The 26,957-nt window shown below is 36.0% G+C and overlaps 1 protein-coding gene across 7 annotated transcripts in view; it reads left to right on the top strand.

Annotated features, from left to right (window-relative positions):
• KCNN3 (potassium calcium-activated channel subfamily N member 3) overlaps nucleotides 1-26,957 on the top strand; it is a 396,953-nt gene that overhangs the window by 192,419 nt on the left and 177,577 nt on the right. For 4 of the 7 annotated variants that reach the window (XM_074262168.1, XM_074262167.1, XM_074262165.1 and 1 more), the window contains exon 2: nucleotides 1,750-1,845. The exons of 1 other annotated variant lie outside the window; for it this stretch is intronic. In XM_074262168.1, coding sequence (XP_074118269.1) covers nucleotides 1,756-1,845 — 90 coding nt within the window. In that variant the 5' untranslated portion in view covers nucleotides 1,750-1,755. Of the gene's footprint in view, nucleotides 1-1,749; nucleotides 1,846-1,882; nucleotides 1,965-22,442; nucleotides 22,464-26,957 lie in introns of those variants that run through there. 2 more of the 7 variants (XM_074262171.1, XM_074262172.1) reach the window with 2 other exon arrangements.

The following is a 26,957-nucleotide window of genomic DNA, read 5'->3' as shown; positions in this document are numbered from 1 at the left end:
GACAGGCAAAGGCAGAGACAGAGAGGCAGATATAGAGGCAGAGAGAAACAGTGAGATAGAGACAAAGAAAGACAGAGATACAGAGACAGAGACAGAGAGATACTGACAGAGAGATGGAGACAGACAGTAAATGGAAGGTAATCTCATCGGGAAGACAAGAACTGTTGAGAGGAGGGCTGTTTGTGGCCTGGATCAGAAAAGCCCCTCTGCAGAAGGTGGGATGTGAATCAAGTCTTAAAGGAAACTAGGGAAGTTAAGAAATTAAGGGGGAATGGATTCTAGATATGGGAAGCTGCCAGTGGTGGGAGATAGGAATCAGGATGTCATCTTCAAGGACCTACAAGGAGGCTGCTAGAACTGATTAGAGTGTTCATTAGGGTGGAGTGAAATATAAGGCAACCAGAGATAGGAAGGGACTATGAAGAGTTTTGAATGACTAATGCATAAGTTTTTCTTTGATTCTAAGGGTAATCAGGAGCTACTAAACTTCCTTGAGTAGAGGAATATCTCAGTTATCTCTATGCTTTAGAAAAATCACTTTGGCAGCTGAGTGGAGGATGGACTGCAATGATAAGGTAGCTTTAGAGGGAAGGTATCTAGAATTGGGAAAACAGAAGGGATTACCAGAACAACCTCCTGATCTAATGGGATACAGGATCAGAATTCTTGGATAAGATTTCTTTTTATATTCTGTTCTTGCTGTACAAGTCTTAGATAGGAAGCACTGAAAGAGAAAGAATTGGATTTTCCTTGTCCTTATCTAAGTGCTCTATATATCTAAATGCTTGACATAAAATTATTAAGTACTTTAATAGCTAGCATTTATATGTTCAATGTGTTAACCTATGTAAAGTGCTTTGCAAACCACAGTACACTATATAAATGTCACTTGTTGCTATTACATAACAAGATTTGCCAAGTGCTTTGCAGAAATCTTATTTTAACCTCTCAACACCCTTGTAAGGTAATTATTATATTATTAGCCTCATTTTTACAGATAGAGAAACTGAGGCTGAGAGGTTAAGTGATTTGCCCGGAATTGCATAGCTGGTGTCTGAGGCAGGATTTGTATTCAGGTCTTCTTCACTCCAAATCAGACACTCTAACTTACCACTTAGCTTCCTTCATGAATTTAAAGATTGTGAAGGGGTAAGGTTTTATTTTGATCTTTTGTGGGCAGGGCATCCTCCCCATCTCCCATTCAGGGGATGTAGAAAGTAGGACCAGAACAAAGAAGTGGGGGCTAGAATGTTGCTTTGGTGGGCTGTTTTTTCATTGTAGAATTCCCCTCTTGTGGCCTACCATATGCTGCCTGTTCTGCTCCCCTCTTCTTACTCCTTATCCTTTCTTTGAGCCACAAGCCAAAAGTGAAAACAATATGGGTAAAATAGCAAGTGGGTTCAGGAGATGTGAATATAAATCTTGTCTCTGCCACTTGTTACCTGTGTGACTTTGGCCAAGTTATTTAGTTTCTTCATGCCTTAGTTTCCTCCTCTGTAAAAATGAAGAGAGGGCCTGTAAGGCCCCTGTCAGCTCTAAGTTATTACGAAAGCAGTTTTTAAGAAGTATTAATCCATTTCCAAAGGTTCCAGTCATCCTTATTATTTAGAGTCTCCTGAAAAAGCACACTCCTCTGGTGTACAGCCAATCAGTCCTTTCCCTCTTAAGTAGGAAAATCAGAGATTGTTTCTTCCACTCTGTCCCTGCTCCTCCCCTCTTCTAAACCTCTCTTTCATTTTTCCCTTTCAGGATTCCATGTTTTCTTTGGCCCTGAAATGCCTTATCAGTCTGTCCACCATTATCCTTCTGGGTTTGATCATCGCCTACCACACACGGGAAGTCCAGGTAGGCATCCTTTCCTCCCATCGGTTTCCATTCTAAACTGTTGAAGCCATTGGTATGGTCCTTACTTTCTGCTGGAAGTCTTCTTTCAATAGGGAATCCTTCTAAGTCACATGTCTTTTGTAAGTTGGTTTCTTTGTGCTTTCCCCTCATACCCATTATGCCCATCAAACCCTCTCAGGATTTGACCCCAAAAGATGTGAGGAGATTTATACAGCCTCCGCAGTGGACCTGAGAACAGCTTTGTGGAAATCCTTTTCTGAGGATTCTGCAGCCCAATTTCTTGGCCTATTCTTAATTTATAAACTGTGGTATTTCAAGATGTCAACTTGAAAGGTCTTCAGTGAAGTACTCCATCAGATTTGTGATGATTTAAAGCCCTGTGTGTGAAATTTAGGATTGAAAAGCTCCTGAGAGTCTAGAACAGGGCTTCTTAAACTTTTTCTACTTATGACCCCTTTTCATCAGAGAAATATTTACATGACTCTGGGTATATAGGTGTATAAAATAGGTATGCAAATCAAACATTTACTGATAATAAATCATTATTTTGTGACCCTCATGTTCAGTTATATGATCTTATATGGAAGTCATGATCCATGTTTAAGAAGCTTTGGTTTAGAACATTGGGTTAAATCAAATAATTTATATTTGAAATTCAATGACTAAAATAAAGTCTTAACACCTGGGTTCAAAAAATCAAGTTCATAAATACAAGGTATGTGTAGGTGGAAAGAGTAGATAGCAATTTGAGTGAAAAAGATCTAGAAATTTTATTTGCTTACAAGCAGAGAATGAAATGGATGCCACCTTAGACTGTATTACCAGAGGTATACACCATCCTATACTGGGATGGTCATAGTGGCCCTCTACTATGACCTGGTCAGACTACATCTGGAATACTGTGTTCAGGTCTAGGAAAGCCATGGTTAAGATTGAAGTCCTTGGATTCATGGCACATGAGCAGAAATTTAAGGAACTAGGGTTGTTTAGACTTAGAAAGAGAATACTTGGGAAGAGGAGGAAGGAAGAGGGGAATTATAGCTATCTTCAGGTATTGGAAGGGTTGTCCTGTGGAAGGATTCATTTTGTTCTTTGTCGCCTCAAAGTGCAGAAGTAGGAGCAGAGGGCGGATATTTCAAAGAGATAAATTTAGGCTTGCTCTGAAAAAAAAAAAAAAAGATCCACCAGCAGTAGAGTGGGGTGGATTGGCTCCAGAGTTAAATGAATTCTCCCCTCCTTGGAGGTCTTCAGACAAATACCATATAACCTTGTCTCTTACGTTATAGAGGGAATTCTTAGTCAAGTATAGATTGAACCAGAAAGCTGCTGAAGGTCCTTTTAACTCTGTTTCTGTGATACAATATAGTAATGATTGTATACAATAGCCACTATCTGTGATACAATAGTAGTAATGGGGTTTGGGGTTTTTTGGAGGGGAAAAGTAAGAATGGAAATTACTGAACCCTTTGGATACTTACACCAAACTCCCATGGGTAAGGTCTAAGACATATCTGTCTCATTAAATCTCAACATAATTACTCTACTCAAAAGCAAATTACTCTAGAACGTTTTCTGTGTTGGTAGCACTTATATTTTCTGGCAAGAGCTGGCATCTGACTGGAATGAAAGTCTTTAGAGGCTGAGAGGGGGTCATTCCAACTTCTGCTGCTCAAGAGAGACTTGGCAATAAGGAGGTGCTTGGGTGGGAATGTAAAAAGCACTCTGTATCCTGGGCTGCTTGGAGGGATATTAGGGTCATTCCTCCTGTGCTTTTGAAATTAGGAAGAAATGAGTGGAATAAGCTGACTAGATCTGTTGTGGAATTGGAATGAATCAAACTCATATTTGAATCTCCAAAATATGTATGTGCACACACGTGTGCGCACACACACACACAGAGCTATGAGGAGGGAGAGCATTCCAGGCATAAGAGAGCTAATACAAAGACATGGAATGAATGAATGAAAAGTGCTGGGGAGAAGAGATGAATTGTTGGGTGTGAAAAAGAGTGGGAAGACCTATTTGGCTATAATGAAGAATATAGTTAGGGATAATGTGATATAAAGCTGGAAAGGCAGATTGGGACTAGGTGCTGAAGGACTTTCAATGCCAAAGAGAAAAGTGTGTATATGTATATACATATATTTACAAATATGTATGTATTTATACATACTGAAGCTGTTATACGTATATGTATACACATGAAATATGGAAAACCAATATATATTTTATATAAAAGTAAAAAAATATATGTGTATATAAACATACATTAATATAATCTCACGTAATGGGAACCATTGGATTTTATTGAATAGGAAGTAATATCGCCCAATATTATTCCCTTTAGAGGATAAAGCATTTTAGAAAAGTAACTTTGGTAGAGGTAGAGAGGATGAATTGGAGTGGAGAGAGGTTTGAGGATGGGAGACCAAGCAGGAGGTCTTTGTTATAGTCTCTGTGAGAGATAATGAGGACTTGGCTGTGTGAGTGGCAAGAATGGATAAATGTTAGGGAGGTAAAAAAGACAAGATTTGGATAACTGAGTGGATATGGGAGGAGAGTGAGGAGTCTGAGAAAGCATCAAGTTCCATCCAATTGGATAACTGTGTTTTCCCCAGAAAGAGGGGTGAGTCTGGAGGCAAGATGAAAACTCTGGGACAGGTTGAGTTTGAGAAGCCTGAGGGACATTTATTTTAAATGTGAGGTTTGTTCAGTTATTTTTCAGTCTTGTCCAGCTCTTCATGACCACATTTGGGATTTTCTTGGCAGAGATACTGGAGTAGTTTGCCATTTATTTATCCAGATCCTTTTTACATGTGAATAAACTGAGGTAAACAGGGTTAAATGACTTGTTCAGGGTTACATATCTATTAAGTGTCTGAGATCATACTTGAACTCAGGAAGGTGAGTTTTCTTGGCTCTCTGCACTATGGCACCACCTAGCTGCTCTCCATTGTACCCACCAGACTGGAAATCTGTGCAGTTCACTAATTCAGTTGGTTTAAGCATGATAGCAATATTTAAATAATACAAGCAGAGCAACAGCAGATATGTTTTTAAAAATGCTGCTGAAACAAAACTAATTTGGTTTATTGTATTAAGAGGTAGGTGGTATAATATAATGAGTAGTAAGAGCATTGAATATAGAGTCAGAAATTTTGGATTCAAATTCTGACACTCGTTTTACTCCCTGTGTTATCTTCATTACTCTGGAATTTAAAAATTCACTTCTGTAGAATTAAGGATTAGGATTAGGAAACTTTTAAAATACCTTCCAATTAGGGGTATGCTTGGTAAATATTTTACATCTGGCTTTCCAAAAAATAATGCTTTCACTATAAATGCATTGTTAAATTTTCTTCATCTCTTTCTTAATTCTATACAATCAATTTGTAACATTTGTCAATTTTCAAGGTGTAACTTCTCATGCTGAAAATTTAACAGTCAACTCTCACCAGCTAGTGTGAGCTGCCTCCATGCAACCTTCATCTGCCTCTGGCTCTTAAAGCTCTATGTTATATCTTTGATGGTTAGATGTCTGATTGGCAATACTCTTCTGTTCTTATCCCTAAATCCCCCATTTTGTTGTGATCAACTTACAGTTCTATTTATCATCTTTTTCTTACCCATTTCTGTCTTCCAAGACCTTTTATCTGTCACCTGTTTTCTTTCCTTCCCTTTCCTTCCCCCTACACACCTGATGCCTTCCACACTCAGCTTGGAATCTGACGACTAATCCTAGTCAGGTGGAGTGCCACACTGTTCACAGCTGTTCAGCAGTTGACATTCATTCATTCACCAAGCATTTATTACGTACCTACTCGTTCAATGTCCTCTGCCAGGCATTGGGGAGATTAAAAATCTAAGTCAGACAAAATTCCTGCCTTCATAAAGCTTCTTCAGGAAGAGGATAAGGCGCAAACATATTATTATAAAAACATACATTACATGATCAATATGTTAGATACAGGAAAAAATGCCACATGAGGCCCAAAGTAAAGCTTGTGACCACAGAGGAAATCAGGGAAGGCTTCATATAGAAGGTTTGACAAATTGATTGAACATTTTCTTCTTTCTATCAGTCTGCCTTTATGTTTGGTTTCCAACTTGCTGCTTAAAAAATATTTTTTATTGATAACTTAAAAAAAATTGCTGTAACTTCCCAAAAGATCACTCCCAAAGAATTCTCCTCTATGGCAAAGAGGTTCAGTTAAGCAAAAACCAATCAAGATAACAGCTATATCTACATACCTATATGTCTCATTTTACACCTATAGTCCCCCACTTCTCTACAGACCAGGGAAGGTATGTTTCCTCATTAATCTTCAGAATCAAGATTGATTATTTCATTGATCAGAATTCTGAAGTCCTTCCCTGCTATTTCCTTTTACATCACTGTGGTCATCATATAAATTATTTTTGTGGTTCTGCTTGCTTCATTTTCTATCGATTTATACATGTCTTCCTAAGTTTCCAATGAGATAATATTTATAAAATGCTTAGCAAAGAGCCTAGTATTTAACAGGGGCTAAGTAAATGCTTGTTTCCTTCCCTCTTCCCTTCTTTTATTCCCTCATATTTGTCACTTATTATGGGGCAATGATATTCCATCACATTCATGTACCATGGCCTGTTTCTTCATTCCCCAAATGATAGACATTCCGTTTCAATTTTTTTTTGCTACCACAAAAAGTGCTGCTATAAATATTTTTATATATGTGGGACCTTTCTCTCTGTCTTCGACCTCTTTGGCTCTATGCCCAGTAGTGGGCCAAAAGGGTATACAGGACAGTGATTTTTTTTTATTTTAGAATGCAATACCTCCTAATTCTAACTTCTCTAGAAATCACCCCTGCTGTCCTTATCCATCTCACTCCCACAGCTAGAAAACTACTCTGGCACTTGGATAGTGGGAAGCCTGGCTCAATGGTTGATTTGGGAGAAAGAAAAAGAGGAAAGAAGAGAGCAAAGATTTATTCTCTGACTCCTCGTAATGGTTGGGGAGACATTGAGATAATAAACTTATTATAAATAATTATAAATTCATAATAAATAGAGTTGTTTCAAATAATTATATATTTATAATAAATAGATTTATAGGTAAATCTATTTATTATAAATTTATTATCAGGAAGGGGTTAGAAAATCCTCTTTTTGGGGGAATTTTCTGTTTACCTTTCATTTCTTTCATGCCAGGAAGAGCTAGGGCAAAGTTTTGGAGTTGATGTTAATAGAAGTCACTTCCTATTGCTGGCTTTCTCATCTCCTTTCATCCCCCATAAGGGGAAGGTTCCTAAAGGCAGTATGAGGTGGGATGAAAGACTTAATGGTGTATGAAAGGATGAGCGTTGGATTCAGGTTCAGAAGACCTGGACTATAATCCTGTCACTGATGCTTCCTATATGAGTGTTGCCTGAATCTCAGTTTTCTCTTTTGTATTATAAGGATAATAAAACTTAGATTACTCCTTTCAGAGAGTCGTTTGAAGAAAGTACATTATAAACCTGAAGGAGCTATAGAAATATGAGCTATTGTTGTTAAGAGCTTTAAAAGCTTTCATTTCAGAGACCTTTTGCTACTTTCCCCTTGCCTTATCCTCTGTCTTGGATTGTAATAAGCAAAATTCTAAGCTCCCATACTGCTCAATTCCCTCACTGTCCCTCCCTCACCTGCCCTTTTGTTGTCTGGTACATGAGTACCAATGCCCAGTTGGGGCACACTGGCGATAGGCAGCATGGTGCCTTGAAGAGACTGTTGAATGTGAAGACAGAAAACCTGCATTTGAGGCTCACTCCTATTTACTAGTTCTGTGACGTGGACAAATCATAGGATCATAAATCTAAGAGCTGAACAAAACCTAAGAAGACATCTAATTCAACCCCCTCCCTTTACATATGAGGAAACTAGGTCCCAAAGAGATGAAGTGACTTGCCCAAGTCTAAACAAACAGTGAGTTTTACAGTTTAGCAGGATTTAAACCCAGGTCCTTTGACTCCAGAATAAGTGATATTTTCACTGAATATGCTGCCTCTGTATCTCAATTTGCTTATCTGCAAAATGAAAAAATTGGCTATACTTCAAGCTTTCAATATAACAATCAGCACACTCTATATCAGATTGCTTATTGTCTCAGGAAGAGGAAGAGAAAGATTTGAAACTGAAAATCCTACAAAAATGAATGCTGGGGGCAAGTAGGGGCAGTGGATAGAGCACCAGTCCTGAATTCAGGAGGTCCTGAGTTCAATGTGATCTCAGACACTTAACACTTCCTAGCTGTGTGACCCTGGGCAAGTCACTTAACCCCAATTGCCTCAGCAAAAAAAAAAAAAAAAAAAAAAAAAAAAAAATGCTGATTCAATACCAGGAAAACTATTAGCATAATTGACTGGCTCAATAAAAAAAAAAACCTACAGGAATCATGTAATTATCTCAATGGTTGCAGAAAAAAAAAACTTTTAATAAAATACATTGCCCATTCCTATTAAAAAAAACTAGAGAGTATAGGAATAAATGAGTTTTTCTTAAAATGATAAGTAATATCTATCTAAACAATCTGCAAGCATTATATGTAATGGGAATAAGTTAGAAGTATTCCCATTAAGATCAGGGATGAAATAAGGATACCCCTTATTACTATTCATTGTAGTATATATAGTTTTAGCAATCAGAAAAGAAAAAGAAATTGAAGGAATTAGAATAGCCAATGAGGAAATAAAACTATCACTTTTTGCAGATGATATGATGGTATATTTAGAAAATCAACTAAAAAACTACTTGAAACAATTGACAACTTTAGCAAAGTTGTATGATATAAAATAATCCTATATAAATCACTGACATTTTTATAGATTGCCCAGCAGCAAGAGATAGAGAAATTTAATTTCAAATAACTATAAACAATATAAAATGTTTGGGAGTATGTCTTAGCAAACTCAGGAATAGTTACAAAACACTTCACACAAAGAAAGTTGAATCTAAACAAATGTAAAAGTACCAAGTGCTCATGCATAGGTTGAGCTAATATGATAAAATACAATTATATGATTCTTATATAATTATATTCTATATATAATCTTATGTAATTATATAATCCTATCTAAATTAATCTACTCATTCAGCACCATATCAATCAAACTGCCAAAAATTATGTTATAAAGCTAGAAAAAATAATAACAAAGTTCATCTGAAAGAATAAAAGGTCAAGAATATCAAGGGAATTAATGAAAAAAAATGCAAAGGAAGGTGGCCTAGCAATACCGGCCCTAAAACTGTATAACAAAGTAGCATTCATCAAAACTAATTGGTACTAGGTAAGAAATAGAATCATGGATTAGTGGAATATGTTAGGTATATAAGGCAGTAGTCAATAACTCTAGTAATCTACTCTTTAATAAACCCATAGACTCTGGCTTCTGAGAAAAGAACTCTATATTTTACAAAAATTTATGAAAATATGGGAAAACTGGTAGAAACTAGGCATAGACCAACATCTTACAGCATATGCCAAGATAAAGATAAAATGGGGTCATAAATTAGACGTAAAAGGTGATACCATAAGGAAATTGAGAGTACAAGTGATAATTTACCTGTCAGACTTTAGGAGAAAGAAGGAATTATGACCAAACAAGAAATAAATAACATTATGAAATGCAAAATGTTTAATTCTGATTACATTAAATTAATTTTTTTTGCCCAAGCAAAATCAATATAGCTAAGATTAAAAGGAAAGCAGAAAGTTGAGAAATATTTTTTACAGTGTTTCTGATAAAGGTCTCATTTCTAATATATATCAAGAAACTGAATCAAATGTATAAGAATACAAGTCATTTCTTATTGACAAATGGTCAAAAGATATGAACAGATAATTTCAGATGAAATTAAAACCATCTATATTCACAGAAAAAAATACTCTAAACTATTGATTAGAGAAATACAAATTAAAACAGCTTTAAGGTACAACCTCATATCTATCAGATTGACTAAGGTGACAGGAAAAGATAATGTTAGGGAATGCGGGAAAACTGGGACATTAATGCATTGTTGGTAGAGTTGTGAACTGATTTAGCCATTCTAGAAGGCAATTTAAAATTATGCTATAAAACTGTGCGTAACTTTTAATCCAGCAGTACCACTACTGAGTTTGTATCTCAAAGACATTATAAAGCAGGAAAAAAGACTCACATGTGCAAAAATGTTTGTAGCAGTTTTTTGTGGTGGCAAGAAATTGGATATCGAGAGGATGCCCATTAATTGGGGAATGGCTGAATAAGTCATTGTATATGAATGTAAGGAATACTATTGTTCCTTAAGAAATGAAGAGGAGGCTGATTTCAGAAAAACCTGAAAGATTTAAATGAGCTGATGCTGAGTGAAGTGAGCAAAACCAAGTGAACATCATATGTAGTAACAACAAGAATGTGTGATGATCAATTATAGTAGACTTAGCTCTTCTCACCAATACAGTGATCTTAGATGATTCTAATAGACTTGGAATAGAAAATGCCATCTAAATCTAGAGAAAGAACTATGGAGCGTGAATAGGGATCAAAGCATATTTTTACCCTTTTGTTTTGTTTTTCTTTCTTGTGGTTTTTCCTTTTTGTTTTGATTTTTCTTACACTATATAACTAATAATGAAATATGTTTAAAATGAAGGTATATGTATAACCTATCTGAGATTGCTTGGGAGGAAGAAAAAAATTTGGAACTCAAAATTTTAGAAAAATGACTGTTGAATACTATCTTTACATGCAATCAGAAAAAATAAATATTGAATACAATCTTTAAATGTAATTGGGAAAAATAAAATATTTCTAAGTAGGAAAAATGAATGTTGAAAACTATCTCTACATGTAATTGGAAAAAAAAAGAAAATGCTGTTAAACTAAAAAGTTAAAAAAAGAAAAATATAACAATCATTTATTAAGCATCTACTATGTACAATGTCCTGAGTTCTAGGTATGAAAAGTCAAAAAAACCTCCCACAACACCCAACCAACAAAAAAACCTACACCCAAAATATTAAGTCCTTTTCTTTAGAGGTCAAAGAAGATAATAAATGCATAGTAATTTGTAAATTGTAAATCATTATACAGATGGTGAACTGTTATTATTAGTTTCAGGCTAGGTCCTAGCACATACAAAGAGGATTTCTTCTGCCTAGTTTGGGTGAGGGAATGAGCTTCCTCCCTTAATTCCTTTTATTTGAGTTCAGAATTTTTTAGCCAGCATTACTTTTAAAAAGAAAAGCTTTCAATGCCTTTGTGAAGGTATCTGACATCTGCATCTCAATTTGCTAAGTCATATTGATTCAAATGAAGCTAATTAACTTTAATAAAATATGGAAAGATTCTTAAATGGTGAAATTGAAACTCACAATTCTTCCTTAACTTATATTAACTTCTTTATGGAGAAACTGGTCATAAGGAGTTTCTTGGAGAAGAGAGAAGTCTGTGAGATGTCCTTGTAGAGAGATTTTGGTGTTTCCTATCCCCTTCTCTCCTACTGCAGTAAGGGTTATCCAATCTCCCTGTTGCTGTTTCCTGACAATGCCTTCTCCCTTGCTTGTAGCAGGTACTTATTCTGTTTCTCAATTGATCATTATCACTTTTTTCATAGATAAAATCAGGGAATTAGACTAGATGACCTTTAAAATTCTGTCCATTGAAAATATTATCCTCTATTTTTCTGAGTCTCAGTTTCCTCTTCTGTTAAAAGAGGATAATTTCATATCCTTTACTACCTCACAGAGTTTTAAGGAAGTTGAGTCATTTCAATTATGTCTGTTTCTTTATGACCCATTTAAGGTTTGTTTGTTTGTTTTTTGACAAAGATGCTGCAGTGATTTCACTGTTTCCTTCTCCAGCTTATTTTACAGATGAGGACCTGAGGCAAACAGAGTTAAGTGACTTGCCCAGAGTCACACAGCTAGTAAGTATCTGAAGCTAGATTTGAACTGTCTTGCTGACTCTAGAGCCAGCACTCCATCCACTGCACCACCTAGCTGCTGCTGTAAGGAAGACACTTTGTAAATCAATGCCTGGTAGAAATACAAATTATTAGAATTATTATCTCCCTTCCCACCTTAATAGTTATTTTTTCAACCACACATAAAGTTTTCAATATTTATTTGTACAGATTTTGAGTCCAGAATTTTTCTTCCTCCCTCCTTCCCAAGACAGCAAGCAATCTCATATGTTATACATGTACAAACATATTAAACATATTAAACATTCTAAATTAGTCATATTGTGAAAGAAAAATCAGAATAAAATGAAAAAAAAACATGAGAAAGGAAAAAAAACCTATTGAAAAAGCTTCAATCTGCATTCAGACTCCATGGTTCTTTCTCTGCATATGGACCACATTTTCCATCATAAGTCTTTTGGAATTGTTTTAGATCATTGGATGGCTGAGAAGAATTGTCTGTCATAGGTGATCATCACACAATGTTGCCATTACTATATACAATGTTCTCTTGGTTCTGTTCACTTCTCTCATCAACAATTCATGTAAATTTTTCTAGGCTTTTCTGAAATCTGACTGTTTATATACCACAACGTATTCAGTCATTTTCCAATTGACAGTATTTCCTCAATTTCCAAATCTTTGCTACTACAAAAATAGCTGCCATAAATATATATTTTTCCCCCCTGAGGCTGGGGTTAAGTGACTTGCCCAGGATCACACAGCTAGGAAGTGTTAAGTTTTTGAGACCAGATTTGAACTCGGGTCCTCCTAAATTCAAGGCTGGTGTTCTATCCACTGCCCCACCTAACTGCCCCCATAAATATTTTTTACATAGCATTATTATATATAAGAATATATCCTAAGCTCCTTTCTGATTTTAACATTCTGATTGTATGGTCTAACATTTTGTGTCCTAAGTTCTCTTTTAGTTTTAATATAAGATCATACATCCAGAGCTGAAAAAGACTTCAGAGAACATTTAGTCCAATTTCCTCAATTTGGAGCCGAGGAAACTGAAGCCCAGGGGACTTAAATCATTTCCTTAAGGTCACAGAGAGAATAACTACAGGTTCTAGGTTCTAATAGTCTACAATTTAAACTCTCTTTCCTCTTAAACCACATGATCTATGTCCTAATATTCTAAGCTCTTTTCTAATTTTTATATTCCCTATGCTGTTAAATATTAAGCCCCCCTTCAGCTCTTAAACCCCTGTTATATAGTGGTGTTTGCCTCTTTGTGACCCCATGACTACAGCATGCCTGGTCCTTCTGTTGTTCACTATTTCTCCAAATCTCCCAAGCTCATAGTTGTTTTTATCATGACACTATTTATATACCAGTCATCCCCTTCTCCTTTTGCCTTCAACTTTTCCCAATATCAGGGTCTTTTCCATTGAGTACCATCTTCTCATTATGTGGCCAAAGAATTTGAACTTCAGCTTTGGTATTTGATCTTCCACTGAATAGCCCTAATTAATTTTTTTAAGTATTGACTGCTTTGACCTCCTTTCTGTCAAGGGATTCTCACAAGTCTTCTCCAGCATCACAGTTTGAAAGCTTCGATTCTGTCCGCTTTCCTTATATCTCTCACAGTAATAAATTGCTACTGGAAAAACCATAGCTTTGACTATCCAGATCTTTGTCTTAAACCTTTAAAAACTCTATATTTCAACATTTAACCTCCTTCTATCTTAAAATTCTGTGCTTTAAAATTCTGCTTTTACATTCTAAGCTCACGTAGTTTTAACAAATCTTACATTCTGTGTTCTAACTTTCTATGTTCTAAGCTTCTTTCCAGTTTTAATATTTCATGTTCTAAACTTTCTTCCTGCTCTAATATTTTGTGTCCTATATTTTAATATTCTATGTTCTCTTCTATGATACCATAAAGGCACTTCAGATCTAAAAGTGAGGAAATGCTCCAGGTTACCTCTTTCTGGCAAAGAAGTCTTACCTCTGGGAGGGCTCACAAGCACAGCTGTCCAGCTGTGTTCTTGCAAAAAAAAAACTGCCTTGCAGTGACAGACCAACAGAGAAGTTCTTAAAGCAGTGGTAGGATTAAAGAAGATGGCTCTATTCTGGGATAAAGCCAGTACAGAAAGGGTGCCTTGGAAGCCTAGAAAAATATAATTCTGGAGGTCTGCCATCCTTTGCCAAATGAACATTCATCTTTTGCTCCACTTTAATTAATGTTACATTGATTGATTGTAGAATCGTATGGGAAATTGGAAATAGGAATTGTGTTCTGGGGTGTGGAGCGTGTGTAGGCTGGGCATGTGGGGGTCCAAGTTTTATGAATGGCCCCAGCAGCCTATCTGGCCTTCGTGCATGCCTCAGGCTCCTCATACATCATCTGAGGCGGCTGTTTCTTTAGAAAGCAGCATTAAAGGTGATGCAAATTGTGCCAGTTTTGCAGTTAGAAGACTTAGGTTTGAGCCTCAGCTCTATCACTTAACTATGGCCTTGTGCAAAGCATCCCTCCACTCTAAACCTCAGTTTTCCTCCTCTACAAAATGGGAATAATCATTCTCATCCTACCTATCTCATAGGACTGTTATAAGGAGGCATTTTGTAAATGGTAAAGCATTATTACAAAAATGAATTATGAAAAAAAATTTAAATGAATTATGATTGTTGTGCTTTGTATTCAGGGTCCTTTTCAATTCATCATATCCACAGCATTTGATGAAGGAAAGAATGAGAAACTTGGAATTAGGATACCTGGGTTTGAATCCAGTTCTGATATGAATTATGTGATCATAAGGAAATCACATCACCTCTAAAATTCTGTAAAATAGGTATAGTAACACTTATATTACTTATCTCAAAGGATTTGTAACATCACAGAATGGCAGCCTGGGACCAGGATGGAGCAGCAGGATCCAGGACAAAGTATGATAGTTTTACAATCAGAGGAAGGAAAGCCTTGGTTTCCTCTTCTAAAGTGAAGGGTTTGGGTTGGATGGTTTGCTAATTGAATGTCTTTCTAATTCTAAATCTATTATATTATGGAAGATGCTAAGTGCCAATATCAGGCACTTTGTAAAGATCAGTGAAAATGATACTACCCAAAGCCTTTTCATGTTCAAAACTGGTTCTTTCAGTCTATTTCATTTCCATTGGTTTGTGGTGAGGCAAGATGAGCACAATCCACAGAATCTTAAGAGTTGCAAGTGATGCCAGAGTCCATTAGCTTAACTAAACTTGAAAAAGAAACCCCTGTTACAATATATTCTGTATGTAGTCATACAGTCATTGCTTAAAGACTTCCAAAGCTGGAGACCCAATTACCCCCTTCTGAAGCATCTCATTTTATTGATGGATCATTCTAATTGTTACAAAGTTCAAATTTTACCTCAGACACTTGTCAGCTGTATGAACTTGGACAAGTCACTTAAATCTCTATTTGTCTCAGTTTCCTCAACTGTAAAATGAGAATAATAATAGAACTTTGCTTCCTAGGTTTGTCAGGAAGATCAAAAAAGATAATATTTGTAAAAGTTCTTAGCATTGGAAGAGAGTAGGTGCTAAATAAATACTTACTCTCTTTCCTGATGTCACTTCTCAGGGTCTCTCAAGTTTTTTGGTACCAAGTTTTCTATTCATATACATAGTGCCATTAGATCCTCACAACCACATTGGGAAGCAAGCAGGGAAGGTGCTACTGTCTATATTGAGTGATTTGCCAATGATCACTGAGCTAGCCAGTGGCAGCCCTAGATTGAGACCTTAGATCTTCAGGCTTGTGATCCTGAGGTTTTTCCACTACTCTATGATATTTGAATGAATTTTTGCATGGCACAATTGAATGAACATTGATTTTGGTTTCAGAGGATTTTGGTCCAATAACTTAACTTGTCTTGAGCCTCAGTTTCCTCATGTGTAAAACTAGGCAATTGAAATAGTTAGTTTTTGAGATCTTTTCCAGCTCTGCATCTATGGTCCTGAAAACCTAAGTTTCTCTAAGATAGTGTTCTAGCCTTGGTGATGTACTAGCTGGGAACGGCCATGGCAAGTTATTGCTCTGTAAAGAATGATGAATAGACTGACTTTAGAAAGGCCTGGAAGGATTTACATGAACTGATGCTGAGTGAAACAAGCAGAACCAGGAATACATTGTATACAATACAGCAAGAATGTGTGATGATCAACTATGAAAGATTTGGTTCTTCTCAGTGATTCAGTGATCCAAAGCAATCCCAATAGATTTTGTACAGAAAATGTCATTTACCTCCAGAAAAAGAACTAAGAAGATTGAATGTAAATCAACACATACCATGTTCACTTCTTTTTTAAAAAATCTTTCCCATGGTTTTTATTTTTTGCTCTGATCTTTCTCTCCCAAAAATGATTCATAAAGCAATGTGTATTAAAAATAAATAAATTTACTAGAGAAAAATAAAGTGACTTGTCTAGGTTCACACAACTGGTAAGTGTCAGGTATCCTGACTCTAGAGCCAGTATTCTATCTGCTGTTCCAACTAGCTTCTTCCTCTCTTAATGTCCCTCATTCCTTTATTTCTTTCTCTGATTTGACTAGAGTTAAGGCTATCTGAAGAAGAATAGAGATTGTGGCAGTAGGGTGATGGTTTGGGACTTAGAAGTCTTGAGCTATCCCACCTTCTCCCTTTGTGACCTCACGTAACCTGTACAGGCTATGGTTTCCTCATCTGTTAAAAGAAGAGGTTGGACTAAATGATCAGCTAAGGTCCCATTCAGCTCTAAACCTGTAATCTTTTTTAAAAATTTATTATTATAGCTTTTTATTTACAAGATATATGCATGGGTAATTTTTCAGCATTGACAATTGCAAAATCTTCTGTTCCAACTTTTCCCTCCCTTTCCCCCTCCACCTCCTCCCTCAGATGGCAGATTGACCAATACATGTTAAATATGTTAAAGTATAAGTTAAATACAATATATATATATATATGTATATATATATATACATTAAGGAATCTTAAGGAAGATTTAAAATGCCAAGGTAAATTAATATTTTATTTAGTTGGTGATGAGGAACCATGGCTTTTAATAGGGGCTATGCATTAGGAAAAGTGATACTGATAACCTAGCCCAAAGTATGCACCAAGATCCATTTGCAGGGACTAAAAAAGTGACTTTATCTGTTACCTTAATTTTCTTCATTTTTCTTACAACTAGATGGTACAGTATTTAGAGTATTGAGCTTGGAAGTAGGAAAACTGAATTCAAATCCAGTCTCAGCTACTATGTGACTCTAGACAAGTAATTTAATCTCAATTTGTCTCAGTTTCCCTAAGTATAAAATGGAGAAAATAATAGCACCTATTTCTCAGGGTTGTTATAAGTTTCAAATGAAATAATTTTTGTAAAGTGTCTGGTACCTAAAAGCTATTTTCTTATCTTTCCTTACTCAAATTTGAAATGGTAAGGAGGAGGAGGTTCAGACATCTTACTTTAACTGATTCCTCTCAGTCTCTTAAAAAGATCAATTGGCTAGGTTACACCTCCTACCTCTGGTCTCCTACAGTGCTATATTTGTACCTCACTTACTGCTGGGTTGCAAGCTGCCTTGTACTCTTTGTGGACTTGCCCTACTGAACTGTCAGCTATCTGAGGGCAGGGGCTGCATCTCAGGCATCTTCATATCCCCTCTGAAGCCTAATATAGTTCTTTACTTACAGAAGGTATTCAATAACTGAGAAAGGAAAGAAGGAAGGCATTCTATTATAGATTGTTTGAACTATTATATTTAAGTAAACTCATTGTCTGACTCTTCATAACCCCATTTGGAATTTTCTTGACAGAGATACTAGATTGGTTTGCCATTTTGTTCTGTAACTCACTTTTTCAAATGAGGAAACTGAGGTAAACAGGGTTAAGTGACTTGTCAAGGGTCACAATTCTAGGAGATATCTAAAGCCAAACATCTTCCTGACTCCAGATTCAGCATTCTATCCACTAAACCCCTTAGTTGCCCCAAGGAAACTCACAGGGAGGCTCAGAGATTTCTGATTTTAAGGAGATGGCCTTTAAGACGGCTAAGATTTTGTGATTTGTACTGCCAGTAAAGTGTGGAAATAGCTGTTCTAGTCTCTACTCATCAGTGTGAATGGTACCTCTTAGGTTCTCCTCAATTCAATATTTATCATTTTTTAAAATGGCATAACCTTTTGAATATAGGGCCCATCTATTTGAAGCTTTTGTAATATGGATGGAAGACAGTGGACTAATTATATTTTGAGTTTTCTCAGTTATTCTTCTTGAATATATTGTTCATGTTCTTAAATTTATTAAAAACTCAGTCATTAGAAACTTATTATTTCTAAGTCTTGTTTGTGATTCTACTGATTAAAATTTCTATTTCTTAATTAATACCAAATAGCTTTAGTAATTACAGCTTTATAATATAGTTTTGAAGCAGACAGATGACTCAGTGGATAAAGCACTGGGCCCAGAGGCAAGAGGACCTAAATTCAAATTCAGCCTCAAATAATTTTTACCTGTGTGACTCTGGGCAAGTCACTTAACCCGTCTTTGTCTTAATTTACTTGATAGGGAAATGGCAAATCCCATAGACAGTCCTGGCATGCTATGGTTTATGGAGTCATGAAGAAACAGATATAACTGCACAACAATAATATAGTTTTAGATCTGGTAATAGTGGTCTGCCAACTTTTATTATTTCTTTTTTTATTAGTTTTTTTTTTTTTGCTGAACTTTTGCTTCTTCAAATATATTTTTTATTATTTTGTCTAATTCTATAAAGTAACTCCTTGGTAGTTTAGTACTGTATCATCTCTGTAAGTTAATTTACATAGTATTACTATTTTTTATTAAATCAGGGGAAACCAAGCCACAAACAATGAATTTTAAAATATTTATCTCCTTATATTTCTTTATATTATCTTTAAATATTTGTCTTCTTATATTTCTATAAAGATTATTCTATAATGTTACTTAGATAATTCCTGAGTGTACCTTAGTATGTTAACTCCCAGGTATTTTATGCATTTTGTTGTTATTTTGAATGCATTATCTATTTCATTGTTTCTTCTTGTTTAAAAAAATAATAATGTATGGAAATATTGCTATTTTAATCTCAATGTTTGCATTGATTTGCTGGAGTTTTATAAAGAATTCTCTCCTCCTCCTTCTTCTTTTCTTTCTCCTCCTCCTCTTCCTCCTCCTTGTCCTTGACCTCTTCCTCCTTTATGATTGTTAACTTCTTTGACTTAGGAAATATCAGATGAGCAAGCCCTGTTTCCCAACACAGATTGACACATGCTCTATTAGTTGCCTGGGCAGAGAGAGATTGGATTAACTCAAATGGTCAAAAGGTTAATAGTCAAAAGTCCAACTTGGACTTAAACTCAGGTATTGCCTATTCAGAGGCCAGCTCTCTATCCTCCATTACATGCTTCCTATCATTTGCAAATAGGAATAATTTTGTCTTTTCCTTGATGCTATTTGTAGCTTTAATTTCTTTCTGCTGTTTTATTGGTATAGCTGGTATTTTTATAATATGCTTAAAGTTCTTTCCAAACCCTAAAATACTATATAAATGTCAGCTATGATAATAATATCAAATGATAATGGGGTTATCCTTGCTTTATCCTTATACTGACAGGGAAAGATTCCAGTGTTTCTCTATTGCAAAGAACCCTAGCTCTTGGTTTAGATATGTACTTTAAAAATTATCTTTATTTATTATTTATTTATTTTAAACATTCTTTAATGTTGAGTTCCAAATTCCCTCCCTCCTACCCTCTCCACCCACTGAGAAGGCAAGCAATATGATATCAATTATACATGTGAAAAAATGCAAAACATATTTTCCATATTGGCCATATTTCCTAAAAAAGCAAGAAAAATAAAGTGAGAAAATTATATCTCAATTTGCACTCAGAGTTCATCAGTTCTTTCTCAGGAGGTAGATAGCATTAAGGAGAGGCCCTTCCTCTCATACATTCCATACCAACACTTGTTAGGATTTTTAGCATAAATTAATATTACATTTTATTAAAATCTTCTGTATTTATTGCTGTAACCGTGGTTTTTTAAAAATTTATATGATTAATCACAGGTTGTTTTTTAACACTAGACCACACTAGCATCTCTCATAGAAATCCAATTTGTCCATAATGAATATTTTTTCATGTTTCTGGAGTTTTAGCTAACAATTTTTGCCTTAATAGTCATGAAATTGGTCTATTGTGTTTCTCTATTTTATTCCTCCTTCATTGGGTATCAGGATCATATTTGTCTCATAAAAGAAGTTTGGAAAAGTGTCTTCTTTATTACTGTAGTATACAATAGACATCAATTGTTTTTAAGTATTTGATAGAATTCACTTATCAATCATTCTACACTAGTATTTCTTTCCTTTGGTATTTGATGTGACTTGACTTCTTTTGTTGAATGGGGTTCAGTTAAAGCTCCTTTTCTTGGTTAGTTCATATGAGTATTTTATATTTTTATAGATAATTACCCACTTCAATTCTAGCTTTGTTGGCATATAAATGTATATGGCAGTTTCTAATAATTCTCTTTATTTCCTCCTTATTTAAATTTAGTTTGTTCATAATTGATTTCTTGCCTGCCCCTACCCCATCTTAATTAAGTTAGTTAATGACTTATAGATTTTTAAAAATCTAGTTCTGTTTTATTTATCAGTTCTATAGTTCCTTTGTTTTCAATTTAATCAATTTTTTCTGCCAGTTTTCCAGATTTTTTCTTTTATGATTATTTTGCTACATATTTTTAAAAGCTGAACTCAATTGCTAATTTATCCCCCCTAACAACCCAGATTTCTTCCCAGTCAAGAATAGCTTTCCCTTTCAGTCTTTCCTTGGCACTTTGTTCTCTACATTTCTGGGGACACTTATCACATTGTGTTATGTATTATTATAATTATCTGTGTCTGTTTTATTCTCATAAGAGAGTATAAATTTCAAGACAGTAAGGGCCTTACTTTACCTAGACTTCATGCCTTTACATATACAAGGGCCTTAATAACAAAGGATAGGATTTACATTCTATTCGATGTTTTAGAAAGCAATAAAGGATCTTTCTGTACTTTGGGATACTCACCAAGCTATAAACATCAATCCAGTGGAATATACCCACAGAAACTTGGAGACTTGATTTCCCTACTTATTTGAAGTCTCCATAGAATTATTGTTGGAAAGGTTTTTTTTTGTTAACCATTTTTGGGACAAAGATCTTCTTGAGATGAAGCAGTGGAATATGAAGTAGATCAGGATTCCAAAGACCTGGATTCTGGGTTCAGATGTAAAGCTCTGATCCTATGATCAGCAAACCATCAAAATGAAAGGATTCTGTGAGCCTATTCCATCAGTTTTTAAAGCAGCCTATATTCTCTAGTCTTAAAATGGGGAAGATGAAATGAGATGATGTATGTAAAGTGCTTTGCAAACCTTAGTGTTCTAAAAATGTCAGTCATCTTACAAAACATTAGACTTTTAAAGAAAATAATGTCAGGAAAACTTAGTGGATTCAAGAGTAAAGGGTAATTACTATGATTTGGGATGGGGCGGGTAATATTTAAGCTGAGAATAAGGAGTAAATATTCTCTTAGAAATAGTAATTGTCAGGGGCAGTTAGATGGCACAGTGGATAGAACACCAGCTCTGAAGTCAGGAGGACCTGAATTCAAATTTGCACTGAGATACTTAATACTTATTAGCTGTATGACCCTAGGCAAGTCACTCAATTCTAATTGCCTCATCAAAAATATATAAAAGAAAATAAAAAAAAATAGGAATTGTTTTTCATCTCTCTTGAAGATTGGCCAGCAGGACATATGTTCATTCATTCAGCAGACATTTATTAATAGAATGGAATGAACTTATAGGTAGAAGACCTAGATTCAAAGCTCAACTCAATCTTTCCACATCTGTAAAATGAGGTTGATAATAGCCTCACAGATAGATGGGAGGTAATAATAGATAGGGTACTATGTTTGGAGTCAGGAAGATATGAATTAAATATGGCCCCAGACACTTAGCTGTATAACCCTAGGTAAGTTATTTACCTCAGTTCCTCATCTATAAAATGGTGACACCCTAGAAATGGCATATAACTCCAATATCTTTGCCAAGAAAATTCCATGGAAGAATTCCATTAGGTCATGGAGAGTCAGATGTTAATGAACAACTTAATATAAATATCTAGCTCTGTGACCATGGATAAGACCCATCACCTTTTTGAGCCTCAGCTTCCTCTTTTCTAAGTCAGGAAACTAATATTTGGATGATCTACTTCTCAGGGCTATTGTAATAAAATGTAAATTTGGAAATTGCTACTTTTATAAATGTAAGCCATAATTAATATGGCGTAGGTACTGTTAAAGATAGAAAGATGAGTAAGGTATAGTTCTTGACCAAGAACTAAGAGTTTAGTGGGGAAGACATATATAAATAAGAGTGAGCTTGGGCATTATGTGATGAATCTTAATCTTCTTTCAAAGTACAAAATTAATGGCACCTCCTCTATGAAGCCTTCCCTGATTCCTCCCATTCCTTGGAAATTGTCTTTCCATTGATATCAGAGCATTGTATTAATTTATTCTTTCTTTCTCCTAGATTGTAGGCACCTTGAAGCAACAAGTTCTTCCTATATGCTAGACACTGGGCTCAGTGGTAGGGGTAAGTTCTGGGGCTAAGTGACTCCTTCCCCAATTGGAATCCTCAGGGGGAACTCACCAGTGGAAGAAGGAAGAAAGGGACTAGCATAATACAAAGATGTTCCACGGGTTGATGGATGTGCATGGGTGAAGATGCACTATGGGAGACTCCAGGGTGAGGCGCTAGCAAGGACATGGCATGAATGTTCTGAAAGCCAAAAGCACCATTGGGAGAGAGAAACTCCTCTCTCAAGGGCAGGACCTATCTCATTTATCTCTGGTCTCTCTCATGGTTGAGCACAGAACTGGTTCTTGATAAATGTTCTCTGAATTCGAATTTCTTCATAGAATTCTATAAGAGAGACAACCAAGTGCTGTCAGAAACTGGAGAAGGAGGGAAGAATGTTTGACTGGAGGGGTCGGGATTGGTTTTATGAAGGAGGTAGTGTTGGATCTGGGCCTTGAAGGACATATGGAATTTGTCAAGTGAAAATGCCAAAGCTGACAATCTTTTTTCAGTTCTTATCCTTCTTGATCTAACTACTATTGACTACTCTCTCCTCTGGGATACTCTCACCCATTGGAATTTTGGGACACTATTCCCTCCTGGCTTTTCTAGCTCTTTGCTGTCACAATCCTTATTCTACCCCTTAATGGTGTGCATTCCCCAAGGTTCTGTCTTCTCTTTTTGCATGCTCTTTCTCTCTCAATGATTTCGTCAGCTCCTATGGGTTTAATTATTGTTTTTTGTGCTGAAGACTCAAAGATCTCTCCCAGGCTTCAGTCTCCCATCACCAATTGTCTATTGAACATTTCGAAAAGATGTCTAAGAGACATCTCAAACACCATATGTCCAGAATAGAGCTCATTATCTTTCCTCACAAATCCTCCTCTCTTCCAAATTTCTCTATTTCTGTCAAAGACACCACCATTCTTGTAATTTCACAGATTTGTAACCTTGGAGCTATCCATGACTTGCCTCTCTCCCTTACCCCACATATCTAATCAATTGCCAAATCTTGTTTCTATCTCTCACATCCAACCCTTTCTCTCTATTTACAGAGCTGCCATCGAGTTTAGGCTCCCATCACTTCTCCCTATTACTGCAACAGCCTCCTAATTGGTCTCCCTGCCTCAAGTCCCTCCCTCCCCCACTCCATCTTCCATTCTGCTGCCAAAGCAATTTTCCTTACAAGCCAGACCGTGATATTCCCCTATTCAAAAAACTTTTTTTTTTGTTATTGTTCAGTCACTCTTCAATCATGTCCTACTCTTCATGACCTCTTCTTAGCAACAACATTGGAGTGGTTTACCATTTTCTTCTCCAATTCATCTGATGGATGAGGCAACTGAGGCAAATAGAGGACTTTTCTAAAGTCACAGTTAGTAAGTGTCTAAGGCCAGATTTGAACTCATGAAAATTAGTCTTCCTGATTCTAGACTTGGTACTCTGGACATTATGGCATCATTCAGTAAACTCATTCAAAAAACTCTACTAGCCCTCTATTGCCTCTAGACTAAAACATAAACTCCTCTATTTAATTCTTAAAGTCCTTCCTAAATGATCACAATTTCTCTTTGTACATTACCCCCCCCATACTTGGCAAACCAGTCATACTTCCATTCTCTCTGTTTCTTATAATCTTTGTGGCTTTGAACTGGTCATCTCTCATTCCTGAAATGTCCTCCCTTCTCTCGATGGTACAGTAGATAGAGCAGTGGCTCTTGAACCAGGAAGATCAGACACTTACCAGCTGTATGACCTTGGAGAATCTCTTAACTTGTTTATCTCAGTCTCCTCAACTATAAAATGGGGAGGATAATAATAATGTGGTGTTGTTGTGAGGATCAAATGAGATAATGTTGTAAAGCACAATACCTGGTACATAGTAGGTGCATTATAAATGTTATTATTATGATTGTTGTTATGTCTTCCCAACAGCTAGTAACATGTCTCCCTAAATACTTTGTATTTATTTGTATTCGTTCTGCATATATTTATAATTGTATTTATTTCTCCTTGCTTACAATGTAAATGCCTCAGAAGTAGGAATTCCACTAGAGCAGGGACTGGTTTTTTTGTTTGTTTTTGTTTTGTTGGGGAGTTTTTTGCCTTTTTTTTTGTAATCCCATTTCTTAGTATTGTTTTTGGTATATGGGAGGTATTTAAATAAATGCTTATTGCCTTTTTTACTCAGCATGTAAATGTAGTGCCTGGAACATAGTTGATACTTAATAAATGCTTATTGATTGATTGATTGAAATGGAAGTGAGCCATGCTTATAGTCATCATTATCATCATTGTCATCACAATCATATTTGATATGATTGATATATTCTTTAAAGTTTTCAAAGCATCTTATATCTTCTTTCTCCCTCAAATCTGAGAGCTGTCTAGTAAAATAGTTACTTTTTTTTTTTTTTTTTTTTTTTACAGATAACAGATTTTACAGATAAAGAAAAGGTAAATAAAGGATCAACTAGATGGCATAGTAGGTAAAGCACTGTATATGGAATTAGGAAGACTTGAGTTCAAATGTAGCCTTGAATATATCTAGATATAGCACCCTGGGCAAGTTATTTCACCCTGTTTGCCTCAGTTTCCTTATCTGTAAAATGAGCTGGAAAGGAAAATGGTAAACCACTCCAGTGTCTTTGCCAAGAAAACCCCACATCAGTTTATGAAGAGCTGGACACAACAAAATAAAAGGATCAGTCAGGGAAGGGGAAGAGTCTATTTAGCAGATGGTGAGCTGCTCAATTTGACAGGAGCATGAGATGCATGAACCAAAACAAGAATAAGCATTTATTAGATACCAATGATATACAAGAGCCTTCATTAGGAGACTAGAGACATACAGACAAAACCCAAAGGATCCCTTCTATCAAAGAACTTGTTTAATGTAGGAGAAAGCAACACAGATAAATAAATACAAAGTAATTGAGATGAAGTGGAACCACGTTAAGACTTCTGGATTTAGAGTTAGAGGGCCTGGGTTTTAATTTTAACTCTGTCACCAGCAGTGTAACCTGTAACAAACCAACTCATCTTTCTGAGTTTCTGTTTCCTTGTCTGTAAAATGGGACATTTAGACTGAATGATCTTTAACTTCTCTTCCACATCAAATTCTATGTTCTTAATTTTAGTAAAAGAGAATAGTAAGAAATAAGGTTGGAAAATAGTTGGAATCAGGTCACATTAGGCCTGTAATGTCAGGATAAGATTTTTTTTAACAGGAATTTAAGACAAAACCAGAAAGAGTGAGGTTGAATATCAGGAAAAAGTCCTTAATGGTGAGGGTCATCAAACACTAAAATGAATTCCCTGGCTCTAGTAAAAAAGAAACTTAAAGATACTCTAGTTTACCCCTCTCCCCCTTATTTTACAAATGGGCACATTGAGGCCCAAAGGGATAAAATGATTTTTTTCAAGGTCAGAGAGGTAATAAGTAGCAGGGTAGCAGTTTTGAAGCCAGCACCTTGGATTCCAATCCTGTGTCCATTTGTTTTGCTGATTTCCTGATCCTCAAAAATTGGGAGTTCTAGGAGAGACCAAAACTGTGGAGATTGTGGGGTTTTCTTCCCTAAGGAATCTTTCTTTTCGGGAGGCAAGTGACTTTTTCAGGGCCACACAGCTAATAAGTGTTAAGTGTCTAGTGTCTGAGGTTAGATTTGAATTCAGATTCTCCTGACTTCAGGATTGATGCTCTGTCCACTGTGCCATCTAGCTGCTCCTCCCTAGGGAAATCTTGGAGCATAAGGAAGGGACTCATTATATGTGACTTTGTGGCTCAATGGATTAAGTGGTGGGTTTAGAGTTCAAATCCAACCTTAAATACTTACTAACAGTTATATGATCCTGGATAAAACATTTAACCATGTTTGCCTCAGTTTCCTCATCTGTAAAATGAACTGAGGAAAAAAACTGCCTTAGCATCTCTGCCAAGAAAACCCCAAATGGGTCCCAAAAAGTTACATACAATTGAACAACATTAGATAAAATTTTGTCTCAAGACAAGGGAAAAGATTTTCTTTCTGTCCTTAGATTTCTGTGGGTTCCATGATCTCACCAAAAGAACATGGAGCCCCTGTGTATTAAAATTTGTGGTCCTTATTTTTCTACCTTGAGCTCCTGCAGTACAGGGAGGCACAATTATTTCTGCCTTGAGATACTTGACTCCTGATCAAAATTAACAAGAATCTTAGGTTTTAAAGACTTGCTCTTCTGTGATTGTTCTAAACCAAGCAAAGCACCTAAAAATACACTGTTCTAGAAGCAGCCTCGGGGACTTAACTTCTCCCCAAGGCAGGGAGTTTGCATCCTTTTTATTGTAGGATTAGATCTTGCAGCTTCTTTGAGAGGGTGGAAAGCTGCTGCAGCGCATCTCAGGAAGTACACAGAGCAAAGCAGGTTCTTGTTGTCTCCAAGGCCTGGCGACTGTGCACTCTGCCGGTGGTGGCAGCAGCAGCAGCAGCAGCAGCAGCAGCAGCAGCAGCAGCAGCAGCAGGGATGACA

This window comes from Sminthopsis crassicaudata, chromosome 4 (genome assembly GCF_048593235.1).
Source record: "Sminthopsis crassicaudata isolate SCR6 chromosome 4, ASM4859323v1, whole genome shotgun sequence".
In the NCBI taxonomy this organism is placed as follows: Eukaryota; Metazoa; Chordata; class Mammalia; order Dasyuromorphia; family Dasyuridae; genus Sminthopsis; species Sminthopsis crassicaudata.
This window is presented reverse-complemented; position numbering and strand designations above follow the sequence as displayed.